This window comes from Acanthisitta chloris, unplaced genomic scaffold (genome assembly GCF_000695815.1).
Source record: "Acanthisitta chloris isolate BGI_N310 unplaced genomic scaffold, ASM69581v1 scaffold11922, whole genome shotgun sequence".
In the NCBI taxonomy this organism is placed as follows: Eukaryota; Metazoa; Chordata; class Aves; order Passeriformes; family Acanthisittidae; genus Acanthisitta; species Acanthisitta chloris.
This window is the reverse complement of record NW_008661098.1, coordinates 51180-75363: the sequence shown is the minus strand read 5'-3', so window position 1 is coordinate 75363 and position 24184 is coordinate 51180. Positions and strand designations below refer to the sequence as shown.

Sequence of the window (24184 nt, the reverse complement as noted above, 5' to 3'; positions counted from 1 at the left end):
AAACAAATTCTGGATATGCAGTGTGAACAACCAGTGTTTCAAACACTAACAGTTTTGTAGGACAGCTGTTATTTCTCTGTATATTTGGCATGTACAGAAAAGGACTCAATAAGGACAAATGTCAAAATATACAGGAAAAGACTAATAAAGATCAAACTTCTAAACTTAACCTAACACTACTGGAGGGAGCTGTGCTCCTCTAGCCACTAAAGACCTGGGAAATGTTTCATGATACTTTGGGCAAGTGGAAGAAAGGAGACAAATATGAAGTCGGGAAAGAGGGCAATTTGGGCGTCCAGGTCTCAAAATCTGGTTTGATTTTGACCCAATAGCAATTTTAACACATAATGAATATTTGCATGCTCATTCATAAAGAACAAGGCTTGCTGTAAGTGTTGAAAAGCAGTGGGAGAAATCCTTTATTTTACTATGAGATCTGTTCCAACTTTCAGTAGGAATCAGTTGAGTTCCCTGCAATTTTGGATCATTTTCAAATATTCTTCCTTTGATGCACAGAAGCAAGATTTCTCTAGGGCCAGAAACCCATTTTTGACTGTATCCATACTCCTGTTTAGCCTGGAGGCATGTAACAGAGGCTGTGCAGTTGAGTATCATTGTGTTTTTAGTCGTCTGGTAGAGATACCATCTTCTTGGGTGGCATTTCAGAGCACATACATGATATAAGAAAAAAAAAGGAAAAAAATACCAAGAGATACTCAAGGCAAAAATCAAGACAAACATTTGGGCTGGGCTGAACTTGCATCCATGACTCACATCCCTGCAAACAACACACAGAGCAGCCAGTGGTCTTTGGCTGGTGTGTCAAGGCCTGATGGGAATTGAACTCACTGCCATCCCACACACAGACCAGCTGGAAAATAAGCTTTGACAAAGCACAGACACACACCTACCACCTGTAAAACAGGTAAGAATGGAAATAAAGCTAATTGCTCTAAGTGTGTGAAGACTGCAGCCAACACAGTCAGTTGTCATTAACCTATTGGAGACACTTGTATGAATCTGCACATTCATTCATTTGAGAAACTAAAGAACATCCCAATCAAAGCAAGCCCATTACAAAGCCAGAATAGTGTCATCTCTCATTAGAACTACCTGACTCCCCCACCTGAAGGCTGGGTAGCACTGTCCTGCATAGCTAGTGCAACAATTATCAAATGCAAAAGAAGTTCTGGATATTTTACAGGATTTATTGGCCTGATTTGGATCTGAAGTCTAAGCCTAAAGACAATTCAGTACAGATCTTAGACTGGTACAGTGTTCAATAAGCAAAAGGATCCAAATTAATTCAGCTTTCATGACACTATCTCTCAAAACCGGATTATTTATTCAAACATTTAGTTTTGCTGTTGGTCCACAACAAAATGCTGTGACATGACATCTTCTAAAATTTGCCAAAGTGTAATCAAGCACTTTTTTTTGCCTTGACTCCAAGAGTTACAAGATTTTGAATCTTTCAAAAGCAAAACCGTAAGCCCAACACTTGTTTATTCCTTATTTTGACTTCTGCTTCATGACTATAAAACTTGTTGAAACATGAAGACTTAGACACACAAAACTTCCAGTTCCTGACGGGACTGAATGGAAACTCTAATGACATAACAAGCAACCAAAACGTTGCAGTGTCTCCCACAGGAGATATTGCTGAGCTAGTGCAGCAAGTGGAAAAGACAATCCTGTCGTGGTGCTAATGTCTGCATCTTGGTCACACGGAGTGCTGGGCACTCCTCAGAGATGCTGTATTGACTAGGAACACCCAGACAGGATTGGAAGCAAAACCCAAAGAAGGAAACAAGCCAGAACGTTTGGGAGGCCAAAGGCAGAAAACTTTAAAAGACCAAACACAAAATGTGAGATATACTGGAACCAAACTGCAGAAGACCTCATAGGCTAAAAAAAATGGAGTTTAACTAGGTCAGATCACACAGTCCTTGATCAAAGAATATTTCCCACTGGCTGGTTAGGGTGGTTGCTCAACACTGTGGAGAAGACTGAGCACTGTTTTTCACAATGAAATCATTCAGGCTGATTGAAAAAGCATATCTGATGAGAACTGTGCCCAGTACCTCTTACTCCCAAAGATCACCGTAAGGAAATAAAGTGATTTTTGAAGCTACCCAGAGGGATATGACTCACAAGGTTTGAGAACCCATAATTTATTGTGCTCACCTGTGCAATAGCGTCCATCAGATGCTAACTGGAACCCAGGCTTACAAATGCATTTAAAACTTCCATCTTCATTGATGCACATCCCATTGAGGCAAATGTTTCTTATGCTGCATTCATCCATATCTGAAAATGTACACGATAGACATAATGCTCACAATCTTTCAGCAACACAGCTCTTACTAATTATATCCAAAAGATAAACCTTAATTTCTTTCTTAGTTGTCAGAGGTATATGATAATCAGAAACATACAAAGGGACATCCTGCACTGTCCTAGTGGATGTGTCAAAGCAGTGATTCCATTTTTCATAATGAGTCATTAACACAAAAAGGAATGCATCCAAAAAGAGCAAAGAAAATGAAAAACAGATGAGAAACTGGACAGCTTAAGAGCTGCCAGTTGGTAAAAGCCATCAACAAGTGAGAAAGGATGTAATGGAAGAGGGTTTGCAATCTTAATCTAAATAGAAGCTAGGTTAGAAGCAGCCTCCTGTTTGGAATGGTAAACACAATTTTGTGTTACTAAGAAGCCCTTAAAGGGGAGGAGTGAACATTTGGGTTTGGAGTGAAAACTTTTGTAACCTCCATTGGAGGAGTCTAAGATTTATGATGCGGGAGAATTCCCAGCACTGTGCTCAAGCATGCATTCTGTGTGCACTGTCATCATCAACTTCCATTTAAAATAAAACCTGCCCCTCCCCTGGATTCAGCATGACAGGCCACACAGGAGGGTACTTACTAATTATAGCTTCATAATAGCATTATTCACCCACTGACAAAATGGGATAGCATTAAGGATTCAAATAGGAAAAGGTGGAGGTCTCAGATGCTGCTATTCTGAGCCCTGCACATTTACTCACACAACAGGAAAGGAAAAAAAAGCAAGTACAGAGAATTCTGTGCTTGATTCGAGTAAGTTTTTATATCCTCTTAGTCTTTACTTTGTCCTGGCGCAAATTAAATCAGTTTTTGGATGTTACATCCAAAAAAAATCAGCACTATTTACCAGTTTCATCTGTAGGACTGCACACAGTTACATTAAGGTATGGCACAATGCCACAGTCTTTACTGATTAGTGTGTGTGCACATGTATTCCTAAGAACAAAACTCAAAGCATTACAATGCCAGAGATGAAACTGTTTCATAAGTGGATGCAATAGACATTCTGGCAGCACATGCCATGGAATTAAAAATGTTTTACCAGACTGCCGATGTCCTGGTTCTTATTACTATTAGCATGTGGTATTTGGTGGGAAAGGAAGAAATCAGAGTAGGGTTTTTTTCCTGAATAGACTCATTTCCAAATATATTTAGTCAATATACTTCCATAATAAAATATTTAAAAAGCAGCTTATAGTGCTAAACTGCATCTAAGAAAGAGTCAGGAAAAACAGAGTCTTAAAATGTCTGTCTCTACCAAGGATTAGCAGAATCACTACTAGCACATAAAATCACTGGATCATAATGACATTACAATATATTCAGAATCGTGCTATTTTCCTTAATACTGCAGCTGTCTTGGACAGAAATTACACTTCTAGACATGGTGTGTTTTCTTTTTACTTACAGGCTAAGTCAGACAAAAATAATTTATGATTTAAAAAAAAGAAGTCGTGTATCTATCCCAACCAGGAATTTTGGCATTAAGTCTTTGAGCTGAATCACTGAGATAATATTCTGCCAAAAATGTTTCTAAGAACAGTGCTTGAAATTCTTTTAACGTATGAATAGATCATTGGGAACCCTCCCAAGGACCTTGGGAAGCATGATAAAGAACATTCTTCTTTTTTCCCCCCTTTACTAAAGGTCTGGGAGGTAGGAACACATCAATTATGTTTACAAATTTTTCTTAAAACAGTTTTTATAGGTCAAAGCAGACTGCATCTACATGAAACACATTGCTAGTCACCCAGTAAGATCCCATAAAGCATGCTGTTAAACACACAGTAAAATCAGGCAGCATGTGACTTGTGCTGGGTTTTTAAATGTACCACTCCCATCAAAGAAACTGCATTTTGTGATAGTGGTATGTGCTATTTCTCCTGCTGGACAGACATCCCGTTGAGGATTGCCAAGCCAAGGCTCCAGAACTGGCTGCAAAAGACATTTTACTTGCCCTCTCAGATACAGCAAAAGGTATTTAGAAATCTGATTCCTTGTTCCTTTCCTCCCCCCACCAGAGGTCCTTTTCTCTTTCATTGACATGAATAACCTCTTGCAACTGTAATTACTGACACTGAGTAACTTCAGAAAAGTCTTACCTTCACAGTTTTTCCCATCGACTGCCACTTGAAAGCCAGCATTGCACACACAGTGAAAACTGCCCTCTGTATTTATGCATCGGCCGTTATTGCAGATACGACCATTCTGTAAACATTCATCAATGTCTGAAAGCCAACCAAAAAGAAAAATTACATTTTAGGGTTTTGGGTTTTTTTTATACTCAAGAGGAATTTTTCCCATTTCCCTTTCTCCTAGGTTTTTAACCCTACATGGAAACTATATTCACCTGAAAAATGATTTATTTTGATTTCCATAACTGAACGTTATGGGGGTGGAAAATGTTCATCAGCCTGAAATTTCAAGTTGCTGCAAAAGAATTTCAGTGAACATTACCCTGCAGCCTTCTCAAACAAGAAACAGACCCTTTCAATTTTTTATTTTTCATTTTTGTTCATCATTAAAATATTTTTACTGAACTTTAACTTTGCAGTATCTAACTACTTAAGGAAAGCTGGAGGAAAGCTTATCTTTTGCTGCTGCTTTGTAAGGTAACGGGAAAGTTCAAGACTTTCCCACCTCTGAAGATATTTCTCCTGCTTATTTTATATTTGAAACATCAGATCCTCATTTCCCTCTCTCTGCAGGAGGTGCTTGGCAAGTGCTTTGGAGGACCTGAATAGTGATATCACACGAGGCTGGCAGCTCTCCCTCTCCTCCCAAGGAGGGGAGAGGAGATGCTGAGACAGACTGTCTAGACATTTTTCAGATTGCTCAGTATTCTCCATCAAGGCCTGGACCATCTCCCAGAGATTCCTGCACACAGGGGACTCCACACACAGAGAACACAACCAGCCTATGCAGACCTATCTATCATGCAACCACGCTGTCTTCCCAAATATCCTGGGGGTTCCCTTCCCCAAGTTCTCTGTGCAAAAATGCATTGCTTCATTTCAGGAAGAAGCAAAGGTTCTCCTCTCAAATGTTCCAGCTCTCTGGACACCTAGGTATGGGGAACTGATGCCTCTCGAAACTGTGAACCTCTATTTGCCTTCTTAGCAGTGTTGTAGCTCTGGGAAGCTGCTAAGAAATCCCTGAATATAACTGTTTTGCTAGCAAGCAATGAGGCCAGCAGTGGCAAGAGCTGCTCAATGAGCTCACTGCAGTGGCAGCTTGCAGGCCTCAACCTCCAGCAAAAGCATACGGGCATGATAACCCTCCCCTCCTTTGATAAACAAGCATCAGCAGTCTGCAACACATAAAAGTGAGTTTCCTCTCTGTTCAGTCCCTTTCTCCCCACTTTTCTGGCACTTGGTTGTACCTGGCTTCAGCTACTCCACCAGCTTTCTTCCTGAGGACAGGCACAAATGCCACAGCATCTCAACATCCTTCTGGCCTTTTAACTTTTGGAGTTCATTCGGTTTGGGGGTTTTTTTATGCATGTGATGCCCTCTAAATCATGGTGCAGAAAGTTAACACCAGGCCTCATTGTTCTTTACATACACACAGCTGATCACAGTGCCACCGCTAGATTGTTACATTTCTCATTTTATTGTTCTTTACATACACACAGCTGATCAGAGTGCCAATGCTAGATTGTTACATTTCTCATTTTCAAATTATGAAATAACATCACAATTTTTTCCCCCTCAGAGAAACTTGCAAAAAATTAAAGCTCCTCCATCACTGAAATATCGATAATTGCTGTCATCTCCATAAAAGACCCAAACTTCTCTGCTCAGAAATGCTGAGTAGATTATAGTAAGCACTTAACTATTAAAGCTTTGACTCCCACACATTCATAGCTAATCATCATAAAATTCCACTTTTTTTTGAGGTCCATTTGATATCCCCACTTCTGCAACTGAAAAGCAGTTTTTGTTTAAGTCACTACTCACAATGTGATGACTTTATTCACTTATGTCTCCAACTAAGATATTAATTCATTCAGCCAAACTCCTACTAGAATTATAAGGGATCCTAGTAAGAGTTGAATCAGTAGCTTGTGATACAGACTGCAATGTTTAATCAATCACCTACCAGACTCATTAAGCAGAAAAAACCCTGCCCTGGAATCTCAGGCCAAGGAATAGATAAACATCTGGTCATTAAGGAGACTTCATTTTTCCGGAGCACACATAAGGAATACATTTTACAAAGTGTATCAGCACTGACACATTTGTGTGTGCAAAAAAATAAAATCTCAGCATCCAAAGTAGCCATGCGAAAAAATTTTACAGCAAATGCTGATTTTGGCATACACCAGTGCAATATGCATATTTTCCCAAGTGCACTCCACTAGCCTTTTGCTGTTCCCTACCCTGCTCCTAAAAATTCCTCCAGAACACAAAGATTCTGCACATCGTAGCATTTTCTGCACTGCCTGTCAAGCAAGAACAGTTTCCCATAGACTGCAAAGGAACTGCTAAGTGACCACACTTAAATGCCATTAAGCTACTGGGCTCCTGACAGCCATGTGTTTGCGTAATGAATCAGTCAAATTAAAAGCGTGTGACAAAAATGACTCATGAGTAAATTCATCGCGGCTGAGACTCCACTTCAGCACTCCCCCACCACTAGTCAGCTGAGCTATGAAGATGCTTCCGCAGCTTGGCTGTTTGGCAGCAATTAGGCCAAACACTCACAGCAACATGCAGCACTGATGCTGGCTCTGCATGTCCTCCTGTACTGGAGTAAACTTCTGTACCATAAATACCTTTCTGATTCACCAAAGGAAGAAAAAAATGCACACTAATACAGATAACTTTCTTCTGGCTTTCTAGAAACTTTCTGCCTCAGAATGAGTGCGTGCTCTGCACCCTGCACTCAGTGCAGAAAGCAAAATATGAAGACAAGCTGTGACTCTGAGCCTTCAAACACCCTGTTTCATTTAGATGCTTCATTTCTTGCAGAATATCAAAATAGTCACTCATTCTTCTGCCAGAAATCTCTCACTATGACTTAACTATAAAGGACTACCTCCACCTTTACAGTCAAATTCCCACCCCAGAACACTCTGGGAGCAACAGAACCCTGACAGAGGATTGACCACTGAGAATTTATGTGCTCCCCACTCCCACAGGAAGACAGGATAAAGACTATCAAGACTACTGTTGAGCCTGACCTGCAAAATACCAACAATGAGGAGTCTACAGCATCCCCATCTAGACTTTCTCAGTGGTTCACTCCTTCTCCATATCATATTTAAGCTTTCATTGCTGTAATTTATGTTTAGTTCTTTCTCTGACAGTGAGCAGGGACAATACATGGGCAGTGTAATCTTTTATTTACCCACTGGAAGCCTTATCTTTCCCTCCACTGTGTTTTAACACTCTTTTCTAGATAAAGGGTTTCTCCAAAGAAGGGATGTTTAATTGTCCTTGAAATCCTCAAGCAGCAAAAGAAAATTGTCTCAATATACAAAAAAATTTTTGACAAATATCTCTTCCACTTCAAAGCCACAAATGGTGCCAAGATACTTTCAGCACAAGACAAAATGTCTTTTTTCGTAAGGCAGTCTGTGAATAGCCAGCACCAGCAGGTTCATCATTTTTACTGCCATATCTATTTTTTTTTTAAAACCCCTCATATTTAATACATCTGTTCTATTTTGCTTAAGAACTATTTTCCTTCCTGGTATGTATCCAATAGTACAGATATGGCTGTGAGACCATAACTTACCTCGGCACTCTGTTCTAGTCGCCGTGCTCTGATATCCTATACGACACTGGCATATGTAGGATCCCTGGGTGTTCACACAGTCTCCACTCAGGCATGGATTCCTCTCACATTCATCAATATCTGTGGAACATAGACAATATATTTTTATTATGACACTGGTTGAAAGTTATTCATGCCTATAGGGGTATTTTGTCTTTTTGTAGTTGGAGAAATAGTATCCTTCAATCTGAAAGAAAAGGGACACGACTGAATTCCCAGTAAAAAGATCCCATGTTCTAAGCTAAGCAGGAGCTGGGAAAAAGGAATATTCAACAAGACAAGACATTGCATGTGTGAGAGGTAGAGGCCTTAATGCCACATCTCCACACGCCCAGCCCCACTGAAGACAAAGATTTTGACAGAACCAAAATCTTGCCTGTAAGAGACAGCTAATCCTTGATTTTGTCATCAAGCTCTTGCTGAGTTCCAAAATTAAAGGTTTCAAGGGCCCAACAAGACAGTCCTCATGAGCTGAAAGAGGAGTTGTAAATCTTACTAAGTCGAAGTTTATAGGTCATTGCATACTCTGAGAGCTGGTAGCATTTTAAAGAGAACATTTTCAATCACTAATAAACACATTATAGTCACAGGTTAGTAAAATAAGAAATCCTCATTTCTGTATAATTTTGTTACAAGTTGCAAGATTGGTTAAATACTGTCTTAAAGACAAAACTGTTGTAAAAATAAATTTGCCATTGAAAGCAATTAGTTCTTGGAAGTCTATTTACTGGGGTTTTTTTTGGAGGGGAAGCTGTTTTATTTAAGAACTCAGAGTTGTTATATTGTGTGGAGAAGAATTTTTTTTCTTTAAAATTAAATTCCCCTCTGTGATTTACAGCAGAAAACCACATACCAACACAGTCCTCTCTACCCTGCAGTTGGAATCCTTTGTTGCACTCGCAGCGGTAGCTCCCAGGAGTGGGAATACAACGTCCATTACGGCAGAGATGTCGGAATACTTGGCAATAGTCAGTTAAGTTCACCGGCAAGATCACTGAAATAATAAGAGATGGAAAAATATTTTAGTAGTTCTTCATAATAATTTCTGGTGATCTGTTACTTGTGCAGCATTCCCATTAGAAGTCAATATTTACCTTCCATCATAATGTGAATTATCATAGTAAAACAGGAGACAATGGCACTCTGATTCTTAAGAGATTTGTCTGAAAACAGCCAACAACCACAGATTTTTTCATTGTGGCAAGTCTGATTCTGTTTTTCTCTCTTGTCCTGCCTAAGAGGACCAAGAATGCCCATGCCTCGTGGTAAAGGGGGCATGTGGTACTACAGGGACAGTACTTAAAGCCTGGAGTAGCAAAGAGCAGGCAGCCTGGTTCAGTTATTTTCATTTTCACAGATAGCAGAGTGAGAGGAGAGCAGGGATAACCCTGGGAGGTATGCCTATACTGTCTTTGGCAGGCAGACATGAGCTGGCTCTGTCCGTGCTCCCAGCTGACCAGAAGCTGTGCAGCTACGTCAGTACAGTGTCAGGCCTGAGCTGACATACTTTGCCTCTTAGGCTTATGAGCTCAGCTTGGTGCTGAACCAAGACTAAATAGTTTCAGCTGGTGCCAGTGCAAGCAGAGACCGCTTGCATCTGCACAGACCACAGGTGAAATCAGCTTCTGTTTACGTGCAAAAGAGTATGTGGCTATGCCAAACAATTTCTGGTGGCACATGCCTACTGCAGACTACATGGGCATGTAGTAAATACCCTGAGCTAGAGACAGAATATGGAATAGATTGGTAGTCTGCTTTGGCTTCCTCCTTGCTCTAAAGAAAACCATGCATGTGTATCACTAAAACAGTTCTTCCTGCACGCTGGGTCAGTCTCAGTGTCCAGCAGACTAGTATTTTATTGGTACATTTCCTACCTTGGAGGTAGGTACACTTGCCATAAAATGCATGGTAACCAGGCTCTGATTAAAAGGATATCCAGAGACTACATGTCCACATAAAGTAAGCAAAAATACTACCAACAGCTGAAGGGAGCACACTGGTCCTGAGAAATGCATGGTTTTAAAATAGCTAAATGCACACGGTGCAAGGAAAGGTTATTTGTTTCTTTCTTACTGTGAGGTGGTGGAGCCCGAGATGGATAGATGATTTCTGGCTGTGGAGGAGGGTAAGCACCAGGAATGAGTGGTGGAGGGATGATTTCAGGACGGACTGGAGGAAGCTCAGGTCTTGCCGGCAGCATAGCAGATACTGTGCACAGTTTGCGGTACTCATCTGAAACATGAAAACATGACTGCTGTTTTAGACTCTTGTAGCCTTTCCATTTAATCCAACTCTTCCCATTTTACAGTGTATCAGATTAGCAATAACAAACCTTAAATAATCTGGAAAATCTGAGCCTGTATGTTCCCTTCATAGTATCACAGAATCATTAGAGTTGGAAGGGAATCCTGAGGACCATCCAGTCCAACTCCTGGCCCTGCATAGGATATCCCCAAGAATCACACCATGTGCCTGAGAGCATTGTCCAAACAACTCTAAAACTCTGTCAAGGCTGGTGCTTTGGCAACTTCCCTGGGGAGCTGTTCCAGTGCTCAACCACCCCCTGGAGGAGGAAGAACCATTTTCTAATTTCCAGCCGAAACCTCCCTTGACACAACTTCAGACCATTCCCTCTGATCCTGTCACTGGTTGCCAAAGAGAAGAGGACTGTGCTGCCACTCCACTTTCTTCCCTGAGGAAGTTGTATAGAGCAATGAGGTCTCCCCTCAGTCTCCCCTTCTCCAAGCTGAACAGATCAGGTGACCTCAGCAGCTCCTCATATTGCTTCCCATCAAGGTCCTTCACCATCTTCATTGCATCCTTTGGATGCTCTCTAATAACTTAATACTAATAACTTAATATCTTTCTTATACTCTGGTGCCCAAAACTGCACACAACATTCAAGGTGAGGCCAGACCAGCACAGAGCAGAGCTCGACCAGCAATGCCTTGCCTGATGCAGCCCAGGACATGGTTGGCCCTTCTGGCTGCTTGACTCATATTGAACTTGCCATCGACAAGGATCCTCAGCTCCTTTTCTGCAGCACTATTTTCCAGCATCTCATTCCCCAGTCTGTACATACAGCCAGGGGTAACTAGGTTTGTTCTATGAATTGAGTCATTAAAGCACAGAATCTCAATACTACTGGTCAAAAGAAAAGGTAGCATAACTGACATTCTGGATATGAAATTGAAGAGTGAGGCAGAGACCTGATCTTAATCTACTTAGTCTTCTCTCAAGCAAAATTTTTGGTGAACTCAGTGTGAAGTTTACCTAAAGAAGGACTTTGGATTTGATCCCAAGTTAATTTAATAGAAAGCTTGCCACAGAGTTAGAAAAATACTGAACAGGGAAAAAAGCCCAGTTTCAACTGGATTTCTTAAAAGTTAACCTCTTAAAACAAAGAAATATAAATATAAGCAATGAAGCAAAACCAATTAGAGAATGAATACACTAACACTATTTCCCAGTGAAAATTAAGTTTGCCAATAAAAGCAGAAACCAAACAAGGTGCAGTCTAAGGAACACACCAAAGAGAAACCAAGTCAGATCCACACTGAGTTCATTCTTTTCCAGATGATGGGAAAATGATCTATTTTGCCATAAGCACAGTATATGCTGAGTGTGATGCATTCTCCTATTGTTTATCTCCATTAGTGGCATCTGCCCTACTGCCCCACTTTTCCTCCTGCTCCCAACTCTTTTGTCTTAGGGAAGTGTGGGTTTGGAACTTGCAATCCAAAAAATGCACAGAGAGTATCACAATTAAAGACCACATTTCCAGCTGACCTAATTCATGTTCACAATTTGTGCAACCAATATCCTTGGACTTCAAAATGTAAAGTTTGTGGCACAGCAGGGGAGAGGAATCATACAATGAAAAAAAGCTAGAGATGAATGAATTCCTGAAACAATATAAAAAATGAGAACTAAAAATTAAAGTAAATATTGGGAGAACTAAACTGGATATTTCAGCCTTCAACACTTTCATCTCACTTCTATTTCCACCTGTAAAACGCATTAGAAGCTCTTCCCGAATCACAGAGGATTTGTTAAATAAACATTGTTCCTAAAGTTCTGGTTTTCCTGATCATGACATTTGCATTTATTTAATGCTTTTAGGTGATCAGTTTGTTTCATGTGTCACTGCATTTCCCTCTATTGTTCCTTAAAGTGACTTTAATCTTTAAATCACTCCCAAAAAGAACTTATTATGTATTGTATTTTGTTTATTTGGGTTTTTTTCCTAGCTTTTTATTTTACCTGTTCATATGTAAGCTGAGTCTGCTCACAGTCTGTGGTAACTGCATTCACAAGAATGTGTCTGTGTATGTACACACACAAATTCCAATATGCAGTTGCGTGCTAATGATGGTGGTTTTACTAGTCAATTCTCTAATCACACATTCTCCACAACTCACTGATCAGTCTTTGTGAAAGAAACAATACTGTATTTCTTTTTTACTCTAGATTGGTAATACCCAATTAACCAAAGCCAACCCACCATAAGCCTATGTCTTCTGTGCAAAAAGAAGTCACGGCCTTGGGGTTGCCCAAAGAATGGAATTAGCACACATGAAGGATTGCTGAGGTGAGAACTGAACACACATGGCTGGATGCCTGGGATACCACTTCTAAAGTATCTGCAGTGTCAATGGTAAAGCCTGTTATTGCACATAAACAACTCTTGCCACATTACACACAGAAATACAGTGCAATCCTTTTTGATTGCAACTTTAACCTCCATGTATAATTTCTAGCAATAAACAGCCTATTTTCTAGTAGGAACTGGGTCTGCTGCCCACATTGAAAATGCAACTGCTGTTACATTATGCAGCTAGTGCTCCCCTTTATATAGCAGTAAATTTCCATTTCAGAGTGTGAGAGACTTTGGGCCATTGACAGCTCTGAATTCCTCATCTTGCTTTCTCAGGATACACCACATAAGGAATAACTGAACTTGATTAAATAATGACAGCAATACCTTAAATACATGTAAAGCCTTTTAAAGAATTTCACTTTTGAAGAGTAATTTATAGTCTCAATTTATATCCAAAGTAAGAAACAAAACCCAAAAAAAGTGCCATATAACCATGATCTGGATCGCATGGATTTTATGAGTCAGGAAGTCCTGGGTTCTAGCTCCTTCTCCATGACGTCTCGGTCTGCAGCTTTGGCCAAATTACTTCACTTTTCCACCCAGTTTGCTCACCAGTTAGATATGAATAATTAGAAAGTATGTAAAGAAAAGAGAGACTATGTTAAGACTGAAAACTTTCTTGTCTTTCTATTTCAGATGGTTATCAATAGATTACACTATTTTTTTAGCACTACTCTAGCCGGTTTTGAACTTTTAACATGTTTAAATACTATTAATAAGACAGCGACAGAAAGTCTTCCAATAGTTCTGGTTGTAGATTAAAAACACGAATAATAAACATTTCCACACATCAGTTCTGACAATTTCTTCTGCTGCTACAGTGTTACAACCCTCATTGCTCCTGAAACTCTGCACCTCGCTTGTCTTCCTCCTATCAATCCTTAAATTTCTCGTATTCTCTTTTTCTAAAGCATCTCCTTAGGTCTCCAGTCCTAAACAATCTCAGAAACATCTTCCCTCCACTCTCTCACACGAAGGTTCACAACTGGCTGGCCATCTTCTCTCAATTCAAACTGCACGTTATCTGGGGATCTCCGTACACAGGGAGGCAATAAAGCACAGCACATTTTGACAGCAGACAGAAATCATGTTCTGTGTCAAATTTCAGGAAATATATGGCACCTCAGAAAGCTTGTCATGAGGAAGGAAACCCTAGTTTCCCAGTGAGAATGGAACTGCAGAGGGAATAGGGATCTATTAGAAGGCTGTAGTGCAAGTTACTTGATGAAGATGCTGAAAACAAAATCTGAACCAGGTAAGGTGGGAATAACCTGGCTACAAAACATGAATTAGCAACAAATAACTGTTTCTATCTGCTTGTCCTAACAACCTGCCACAGGAGGCTTTGCTTGAGCAGGGGGATTGGACTAAATAATCTGCCAAAGTGTCCTTCGGCCTCAACCCTTCTGTGTAGCTCTTTAATGAAAGCATTACTGCTAGAAGAAAATCACTGCTAACTCAGCATTCAACCATGCTCATAAGAATAAAGGAGGACTCATACCTGTGGATCTGATGGGGCACATTTCGGGAGCGCTGGCTGGGCTGGAAGACCAACATCGGCCACTGTCACAGCAACACTGCATTTTGGACAAAGGCTGGGGGAGCTGATTGCCACAGCGCCCGTTGGTCAGGGTAGAGAAGCAGTATCCAGGCCGCACGTCTGCCGGGAGAAAGAAATGGATACGTGATCATCAGTCCAATGAGGAATGTGACTTTTGCAAAAGGGAAAGTTCCCATTTTTCTTGACAGATTTACATAATTGATGACACAGCCCTTGCAAGATTACAACAATCAGACAACCAGAAAAATCTAGGTAATATTTAGGCTGCTTTGGATTCAGGTGTAACACCTCCTGTGAGAAAGGTGAAGAGAAATACGGAACAGCAATGAATTAATACAGCCAAAATTACAATAGAAACATAAATTCAGTAAATAAAGTATGCTTCTGTGCTCCTTAAGAAAAATTGCAGTGTGATCTCTATAAAAAATAGTACCAGATCATTTCTAAGTCTATAAGCAACTAACACACAGGAATAAATTCACAACATTACAGCTCTCAAAGCATTAATACTACTTTCATTAGTCATGACTTCCCCAGCTGAAGTATGTAGTGATTTGACAAGATAGAGGCTTGCAGGCAAGAAAGAGCAGCACAGCTCTTTAACTGGTGCCATCACACTGTTTATGGAGAGGTGCTGGGCTTCCTGTCTGAAAAGGATAAGCAGGTGCTGTACAAAGAACAGCCTGTAGTCAGATTTTATACACTCAGCTCTAACAGCCCTGCACAGAGAGCCCCCAGCTTAGAGAAGGGAGAGAAAATGTGGATTGGAAACAAAAAAAAAAATCATAAAAAAGAATCTTGTGATACCACTTGAAGTTCTGAGGAATTGTTTCACAATATGTCACATCATGTCAAACACAATATAAGCTCTGATGTGATTTGATGCTGTATGATAAACCAGACCTAGTTTGTTTCTATAATATACAAATATTTTCTGTCAAAATGTCGCAGAAAAAGTTGCAGATATACTCTTAGAACAGCAGACACCATTCCCTAAAGTAACAGTACCTGAGCTATCCAGGGAACAGTGGATTCATCGGTCTGGTACCAGTGCTTTCCAGAATTTACTAGCTATTCAAATGGGTATAAAACATAGCAGGGAAGTGTCTTATTATTTTGAGGAAACTCATATATAGTGATATGTTGGGAGAGTCTCTGATGGTTCTGCCTTTTATTGTCTGGAACCCTGAACACAGGTATTACTGGGAATGTAGCTAAAAGAGTCAGTTGGACCTTGTTTCCAAACTTGAGTTAGATCACCCATATTATCACATGACAGAAATCTGAAATGGAAAAAAGAGATCTACTCAGTTCTATAACTGGTTCTCCATTTTCTCCTACTATCTAGCTAAGCTGCCACACACATTTACTCCTTTATCTACCCCTCTAAAAATCAAATAAATCTATGATGCAAATTGTTCCTTGGAGAAGAAACTGTTCTCCAGTACCCCGGAGAGATATTCAGGTGCTTGGTGTGATGGTGGGGTGGATGGTGAGGAAGGAAGTCATCTAACAGACCCTATCATCATCCTCTCTGACTCCTGTTCGGTTTAGGCCAGTACCAGGTGTTGAAACATTTAAAAGCAGTAATGGGAAGAAGTGGAAAAAGAATCTACATGGTATCTGTGCAAGCACAGAATGTGCCATAAAAGGGTAAGCACACAGCAAACATCTTTGTCTACCTACATATGTAAGAGCGTGTCCAAAAGCCACATCATCTTCAGAAAACAGTAAGTTTGTGAGAAAAATACCAATTCTCTCCATATTCCTGATCAGACATGATTATTTTCCCTTTTTTCCTCTTTTATTTTCAGTTCCAAATGGTAAAACACACAAATAAGGGCAAGAACAGCAGGAAACAACTTTTTTACTGTTTCAGATTTTAATATTTTATTATTTTACTAGAAAAATATAGTCTTTTGGAAAGGCAAAAGATCACCCTGAAAATAACTTTCAAAAAAAGTGCTTTTCTTTGAAAAACAAAGATGGAAAAAAAGGCCACTGAAAAGTTACACAGGCCAAACCAATTTACACCAGTTGGAAGTATGGGCCAGCAGCTTTCTTCACAGCATTGTTCATGCCCTTGGGCTGAGATGCTCTGCTCTTGTTTCTGCTCTTCAGCTCTAGGGGGTATTATCTTTGCTTTGTCTATTCTAATTTTTAAGGTTTGTAATAATGCAACCCCCAGTCCTTCCTTTGGATGTTTGGCCCTAGTGCTGCTCAGTTTGAGTCCCAAAAGGGACACATTTCTCAGAAGCACTTCCTCCTCTCTAACACTACAGGCACGTTCAGCTAACACTTTTCACTTAAGACAGGCATGTTCTAATTAAATCAAGATTACATGTTTTGCCCAGGACTAATACAGACTTGGGCTCTGTCCTTGTGAATACAGCAAGGATGCAGCCTGCATATTAAACATGCATCCAAAATATCTGCAGAGAATGAATAGTGTTTCCCATTTAGCACGTTTTGCCTTGGACACAAAGGCAAAATTTTAATGATGGCTGATAGTGTGGCATATTATTTCACACATCTTGTCATCATTTAAATCCCCAATTCTTAGTTGAACTATTTCAGTCTACAAATACAGGGGGTAAAACACGCTGGAAAACTGCAGGAATATAACATGGCTGTGAATGTTGGGCAGTCCTGACTGATGGCTATAAAAAACAAAAAGCAAATACAAGTTGTGCATCTCCAGAAATTTTTTGTTACCGAAAGGTGAATCTCCTTCATAAACATTAAGTGCATTAAATCAACAATTTAATGATACATAGTAATTTAAAAGTTATTAATCTGAAGCAATAAAAGCAACTCCCACTGGCATTTTAAGTGTACAGTATGGTTTAAATATACAAAAATGCTGTTCTTGATGATGGAAGAAATATAGTTCATTTCTTACAACCTGCAGGAATAGAATGGCACCATTCAAAAATAATCATAACCCAAACTACTTGCAGATCTATTGGAGAAGTTAATATCATTTGGTACTGTTCTCTGTGAAGTTTGGTGGCTTTTTCTAATTTTTTTCCCAAATTATTTTCTACCAAAGGTACTAAACACAGGATGCTTTCCTGAACCCTAGTACTAGCACTGTGCATGAGCCTTGGAATAAACCAGATAAAACTGAGGAAATAAACCTTTTCTTTGATTTTTTCCCAAAATTCAGCACTGGCACTGAAAAAAGGAATTACTGCACACAAAAAAAAAGAGAAAAAAATAAATTAATTGAATATTAAACCTGCCTTAGAGCAGGCTGTATGCTTCCCAGAAGCAGTAAGTGCTAACTGTTCTTTCATGGCTTTTGCACTGCAGTTGCAGTCATTTCATTCACACAGTTCTTTGGTTCCTGGTCTGGCCTCTGGAAGACAGATTCTGCTCTGCCACAGAGAAAGCCAGAGAACGGCCCAGCCAAATCATCAGCATCATGAAAGCAGACACAAATGTCCCACACTCAGTTTATCACACTCCTTCCTTTAATGCAGAATACCTGCATTAAGGTCGTAAGTGTTGGAATGCTTATTTGCTTTTCTAAATGATTGCTGAATACAACACAGACTAAATCAAAGACAAATGTGAAAGCAACAATATCAAGGAGATGACTTGTTTAAAACATGTTCTGTCTACTCAAAGGCAACAAATATGGTGTAACAGAAAAACTGTAGTAGGAAAAATGAAAGGGAAGGTCACAACGAAGAGGGAAAAAGGAAACATCCTGCAAATGGAAAACTCATTCCAGAATATATATATATATACATATATATATATACTGGCATGTGATGTATCTCTATATAAAAGAAGGATTTAAAAATCACAAGCTGAAATACATTTCCAGTACAGTAACCCATTTTAGCTATGAATGTTTATGATACCTACTGTCCTGTTGTTTACAGGATTCTACTCACCTATGCATTTTAAGCCATCAGGAGCTGTATAAAACCCTGGAGGACACTTGCAGAAGTAACTGCTAACTGTGTTTGAACACTCTCCTCCATCGCAGATTCCAGGAATGGTGCTGCATTCATCGATATCTTCAAGGCAAAAAGAGATGCAGGGGCAGGTTAGTAAATTAGTTCTTGCACAAAAATAGGTATTTTTTAATTAGTACTAATGATCAAATTCAATGTGGTCTGAGACACCTCCTAACTTACGTACTAGGGGCATAATCAGCAGTTTTGAATCAACATGTCTTGTTAGGTATCTTATAAACAGAAATGAAACACAACCTAAGAAAATACTGTACCTGTAAACTACAAAAAGCCAGAGTTTGTTTTACTGCTAAATAATGATGGATGAAAATCTTAAACTGCAGAGATTTACTACTTGTAAATAAATAACCCTCCAATATGAATTCTGCATACTAGAATTAAGAAACCTGTGTTGGGACCTATAATGACCATAGCAATCAGGAGCTAAACCATTATCTCCAGCAGCACAGCATCTCCTGGCACCACACTGAGGCACTGGCTCAATGCAAACTCAAAGGGAAGTGTAGCACCTATTGAACTGCCTGTCCTCCTTACTGCACTTAGTTTTTGTCCTCAAAACCTCCATATAAAAGCATCGAGCAGCTAGGCATTGTGTAACTAATGCAATCTGACAGGATTATAGCTCAGGGCAGGATGACTACAGGCGACAAAAACTACCTTGCCTGGCTTTCTCCACTAAGTCAATGTTCTAAGTTTCAACAGGTTTCCAGACAGTAACTGAAATATCTACTGCGTAAGTCAGGTAATGCCTGTAATTCCCCTTATATTTTGCCAGCAATTTTAACATAGAATTTCCATATCAGGAGTGCCTTCACTAATGAATCTCAATCCATAAACTAAATCATCATCATAGATACAATGCAGAAACATTTTCAAAATCTGCTGGAAAAGAACTAACAAATACCTTCTTACAACCGGTCATAGCTGCAAGCAGGAACCAAGGGAACTTGAAGGGTTTCTTCCACAGCTAGTTTGTTATCTACAGCTATGTGAATAACAACCTATGTCAGCCCCAATTGCTCCGTAATTACCACCAGTAGCCTGCCTGTGATGTGTAGTTACTTTCCCCTTGGTTTCCAGTGTCTGTCTTAACAATGCAGCTGTATCTAATTAGCACTGCTCTCATCTTCTAGGAACCTGGAGCCCAGCTGAGCTTAAAAACAGCTTGCTCTTTTCTATGGTACCTACAAGAAGAATCAGCAAAGCAGAGCAGAAAGGGAGGTTGTTCTCTAGAGCCATCAATGCCAACTGCCTGTCACAGCCATCTACAATTACCCAGTTGCTCTCCTGACAGGGAGCATCCAGCTAGAAATAATTGCATCACAGGACTCAACCCAACTTCTCCAGAGATCTACGAACAGATAGACACATGGCTGTAATAATGATTTCACCAACCACAAAAATTTCTGAGATGAAATACTGCAACACCACCCAACACACCAAGGCAAGGAGTGAATAATACCGTAGTCATTAAAAACCATTGGAGGAATTTAAATGTAACGCCTAAATTGGAATTTGGCCCCAACAGTTGGGGGAACACCCAAAGTCCCACAGGACCATTAATGATCATTTTAGCAAGAAGAAAGGATTTCTGTCCTACTTCTCCTGTGAAGACAGTAATACAAAACCTCAATAATATAAAAATTATCAATTCCTTTTCTCCTACGTAGAGCACAGGATGCTCCAATACCTTTGTGGTCCCTTGCCTTTGCAGGACAGCAGTGGAGGGACTTGAGTGGCACACAAACTTTGCAGACTGACCCATCCTAAGTGGTGCAGGGCCTTGGGCCCCCTGTGCACACATTCTTCCCCAGCATCTTGCTCTCTGTCCCCATGTGGGTCACATTCCTCGCTTGGGTGTGTGAGAGGGGTGTGACTTTTTGTTCAGTGCTACTTCGAGGGTGTTGCCAAAGCCTCAAGTCCGAGTGCCCTGGGAGCACTGCTAAGAGACTTCTGGCTTCTGCTCCAGGATTATACTCCACAGGAGTCTCAAAAGACTCAGTGACAAAAAAATGTGGAAATTGAATTTTAGTCGGAATAAAGCCCTTAATTAACAGAGAAAAATGTAGTCGTAAATGGATCAGATTCAAACATTTTCTGACTCAAATTCACCAATGTTTATCTTAAAGTCAGTGTTGCCACTGTTTATCTAGAGTCCAACCTTTTCAAAAGCAAAATCACCACTCTTTATTTTAGGGCTGAGCCTAACCCAAACAGTATTTCACAATTTATATTAGTGTTGACATTCATATAAGCAACATTGTCATTGTTAAGTATTTGAGTTTTATAAAGGTAAGTATACGTGATAAACTTGCAGATGTAAATGTCACCTCAGGAAAACTACTCTCCTCAGTCACTACAAAAAAGTATTTTCCTCAGCATTAATGCAACTGGAGGAGGAATGGTTCCAGGAAGCAGTGAAACAGTGTAACACTTAAAATACAGGATTCCACCAGCTACGCTAATGAAGAGAACCTCAGCCAACACACCTCATTTCCCATCCTGTTCTTTGTCTCACTGTATGAGATGATTACTATCATGATCTTACTTCAGTGGGGACCCTCTAAAAAAACAGTACTGTTAATTCAGCAGGTAGCTCCCAGTTCTAATAAATCAGTGACCAAGGACACACCACAGCTGCAAGAAGTCCTACTTGCTGGATAGGAAGTCAAACCAAGCACATGAGCAGATGTTATTTATTCTATATTAGAATTAATTACAGTCAATTACCAAAAAACTACCAACTTGTCTTACATTGAAGAATTCAACTTAAAACTCATAGATAATTTAAAACAGCAGATTGGATATTCTGTTGTTGCATGATCATGTGCTTAACTGTTGAATCACTAAACTATTTCATGCCACTGGTATAAAGATATTACCTTTAAATCTTTGAACTGTATTAATACTGACATAGCTTTAACTAAATTTTTAGCACATATGATATGGAGATGTACTGAAAGCAGTTCTCTGTCTGCTGAGGTTCAAAAATCTACAGGTATGAAACTGAAGATAGAAAAATTCATCCTATCTTTGCAGCCAAGAGATCACACCAAAGGGATTTCACAAATAGAGCAGGGAATTTGTGGCAGGATTTTGGAACATAGCAAGTTATACCAGATTCCTGGGCCCAGTCCTTCATCTGGTACCAAATGCAAGTTCTGAAGGTGGTGGTTGTTCTGGGGTTTGTTCTTTGTTTGGTTGCTGGTTTTTTGTTCTTTTGTTTGTTTATATGATTCAGCATTTGAAAAATACCATTGAAATAAATGTATATACAATGCAGCCTATGCAAGCCTACAGCTTTTAGTGTCTCATGTACTAATACTTAGCAAGGCACATGCCCCATCCTTATTCACCACGTTCTTGGTACTTCATCCACAGAAGGAAACACTTGCAATGTTTTTCTACCCTAAATGTAGGTTACATTCTGCCAAAATCATTGGCAGACAATATGTAAACCATGCTGTGTACAAACTCTTCTGAAATTTCTCTCCCTAACCTGCAATTAAATGATATAGTTTTGCTTGAAATGGGGACTTTTCTTTTGAAAGAATAAGTCATAATTCTTCCAAAATGATGGGAAAATTGTGAGTGCTTCTTTAAAGGCACCTGATGCAAGAAAGGGTGGTGAATGCACACCTCATTCTCACAGTCAAGTACCATTTGGATAATGAAAGTTGCCATCCCAAAATCACTAACCACTTCTGCAGCTTGTGTGCTCAAATTAATGTACTTTTTGCCTAATGACTGAATCACTTGCAAAAGTTTAAATATTATCTAGACTTCATAGTAAAGATGAATCAATAATGTGCAACTGACACATTTTAGTATTACCTTCCTTATGTATTCAGAATTCTTTAAGAAGCAAAGGAAACTTCTATGCCTGATTATTATATTAGAAAGAAAAAAATACTATCAAATCACAGTTAAAAATTAGCGAGACTCCATTATCACACACTGCAAATTTCCAAACTAATATCTAGCACTTGCTGCACTTCCAAATTAGGATGACCAAGAAGTAAAGATAGCACATTTGTCCTTCTGTAAGATCTGCAGCTGTAAGGGTGAGTTAGAGCACAGTCCTGCAGTCCTCACTTGGCAGTGTCAAACTTTCACTTATGTGAAACACAGTTTACCTGAGTAGGCAGGAATGTGTTGAACCTTCCAGTCATATGCAGTTTTTGGTTAAAAGATCCACAAAGAAACATGTGCTTCAAGTATTTCTAAAGCAACATATCAGTTAGAAAGTATTTTTAGTTTTAATGTCTAATGTTTTGATGCCTAATGTTAAGATGTACCTTTAAGTCTGTGAAATGCTACATGAATAAAAGGCTATAAAAGGTGCAGGGCCAATATTTAAGATTCTCTGGTTTAGGAGAAAGGACTATTATTTGCATTTGTTGTGAGTAATTCTATTTGCATATTCAAGGCAAAAGAGACTGGAAAGTTTGTTACAAACGGTTAAACAAAGGTGGTCCCCAAAAGAAGGTTCTCCTCCTTTTACTATCAGAAGAAAGTTCTAGAAGTTCTTACCATCACATTTTTGTGTCACTTCATTAAACTTGTGTCCAGCTGGGCACTTGCACTCAAAAGATCCAACAGTATTAATGCAATTTCCCCCTTGACAGATCCCAGGGATGGCTTGGCATTCATCCACATCTATCATATAAAAAAGGAAAAAACACCCATTTTTATTTCATTTCTCAAGAACAGCCATAATAATTTGTCTACACAGAAATTAAAGTAAATATGCCTAAACCCATTGTTCACCCATGATAGTATTATGACACTTGCTTGCAAAGACAGACACTAATTTTGTAATTACTCTATGCAAAGTATGATTAAGTACAGTACTCTAAGTATTTTCTGCAAGAAATCACATTGTTATTATTGTTACAGACATTAAACATCTAACTGCTATTGCTTTGTTTTTCCAAAACATCTGGGGAATGGTGTGCAGAGAACACAGCCTGCCAGAACTCAAGTCTCTTTAAAGTGCCTGAAGCTGGGCACCCCCTTGGAATATCTTGGCAATTCCATACAGTGCATAGGCCACCAGTGCAGAGGAGCAATGTGCAACATGCGTGGAGGACTTCATGGAGAGGCACAGGGAACTGCAGAGTCATTACTGATGGAGAGGATTAACTTGTCACTCCAGCAAGATCAGCACCTTAGACTGTGCCTAGAATTTGACTCAAGAAGTTTCATAGCCACAATTAACGTCTCAGGAGGAATTATTAATGACCTGCTTAGACATACTTTAATTTGGAGGGGTTTTCCCTCTTATTTTTCTCTCTTTGCTTTTATTTTTTCACTGAAGAAAATGAAACAACAAATATGATATCACAAAGTAGGTAGTAAGCTCAAGACAAACAATTTCAAGAGGCCCCAGTTTTCGGTCTTAGAGCTACTTTAGCACAACAACACGTGTGTAGCACTTAGCTGCAGAAGTGTTGCTACAGCTCAATAACAGCTACAGAACAGAGGCTAAAGGAGGAGGAGTGACATTGCAGTAGGAGACTTAGGAAGTCTGGCTCACAGTCCCCAGGGGCTGCCCTGTCTCTGCAGCTCAGGAGCTCTTTCAGGAGCACAGAGCACTCCACTCTCCAGCCCAAGTAAATGTCCATGCTTCCCCTATCTCCCCAGAAAAACCAGCTACTGCTGGTTAAACCCAGTTACTTGAGTTCTTGGGCTTCACACCAGGATGGGTTCCCAAGCAGGGACACAAGCTGAAGGAGATAATGCTTTCAAATCTCCCTGTATAAATCTCAGAGAGACAGCTGTAATGTATCTTGTAGTTTGAAAAGCATATTATGTCTGTACAAAAGGCCAAGAGGCAATTTTCCTG

At 39.7% G+C, this 24184-nt stretch overlaps 1 protein-coding gene across 1 annotated transcript in view; it reads right to left on the bottom strand.

Moving 5' to 3' along the window:
- The window catches only part of FBN1 (fibrillin 1), a 130885-nt gene that overhangs the window by 69279 nt on the left and 37422 nt on the right, over positions 1-24184 (bottom strand). Inside the window, exons 6-13 of the mRNA XM_009070106.1 lie at positions 22870-22995; positions 18253-18378; positions 14288-14446; positions 10200-10358; positions 8980-9120; positions 8088-8207; positions 4448-4573; positions 2188-2310 (exon numbers count right to left, since the gene is read on the bottom strand). Coding sequence (XP_009068354.1) covers positions 2188-2310; positions 4448-4573; positions 8088-8207; positions 8980-9120; positions 10200-10358; positions 14288-14446; positions 18253-18378; positions 22870-22995 — 1080 coding nt within the window. The remainder of the gene's footprint in view (positions 1-2187; positions 2311-4447; positions 4574-8087; positions 8208-8979; positions 9121-10199; positions 10359-14287; positions 14447-18252; positions 18379-22869; positions 22996-24184) is intronic.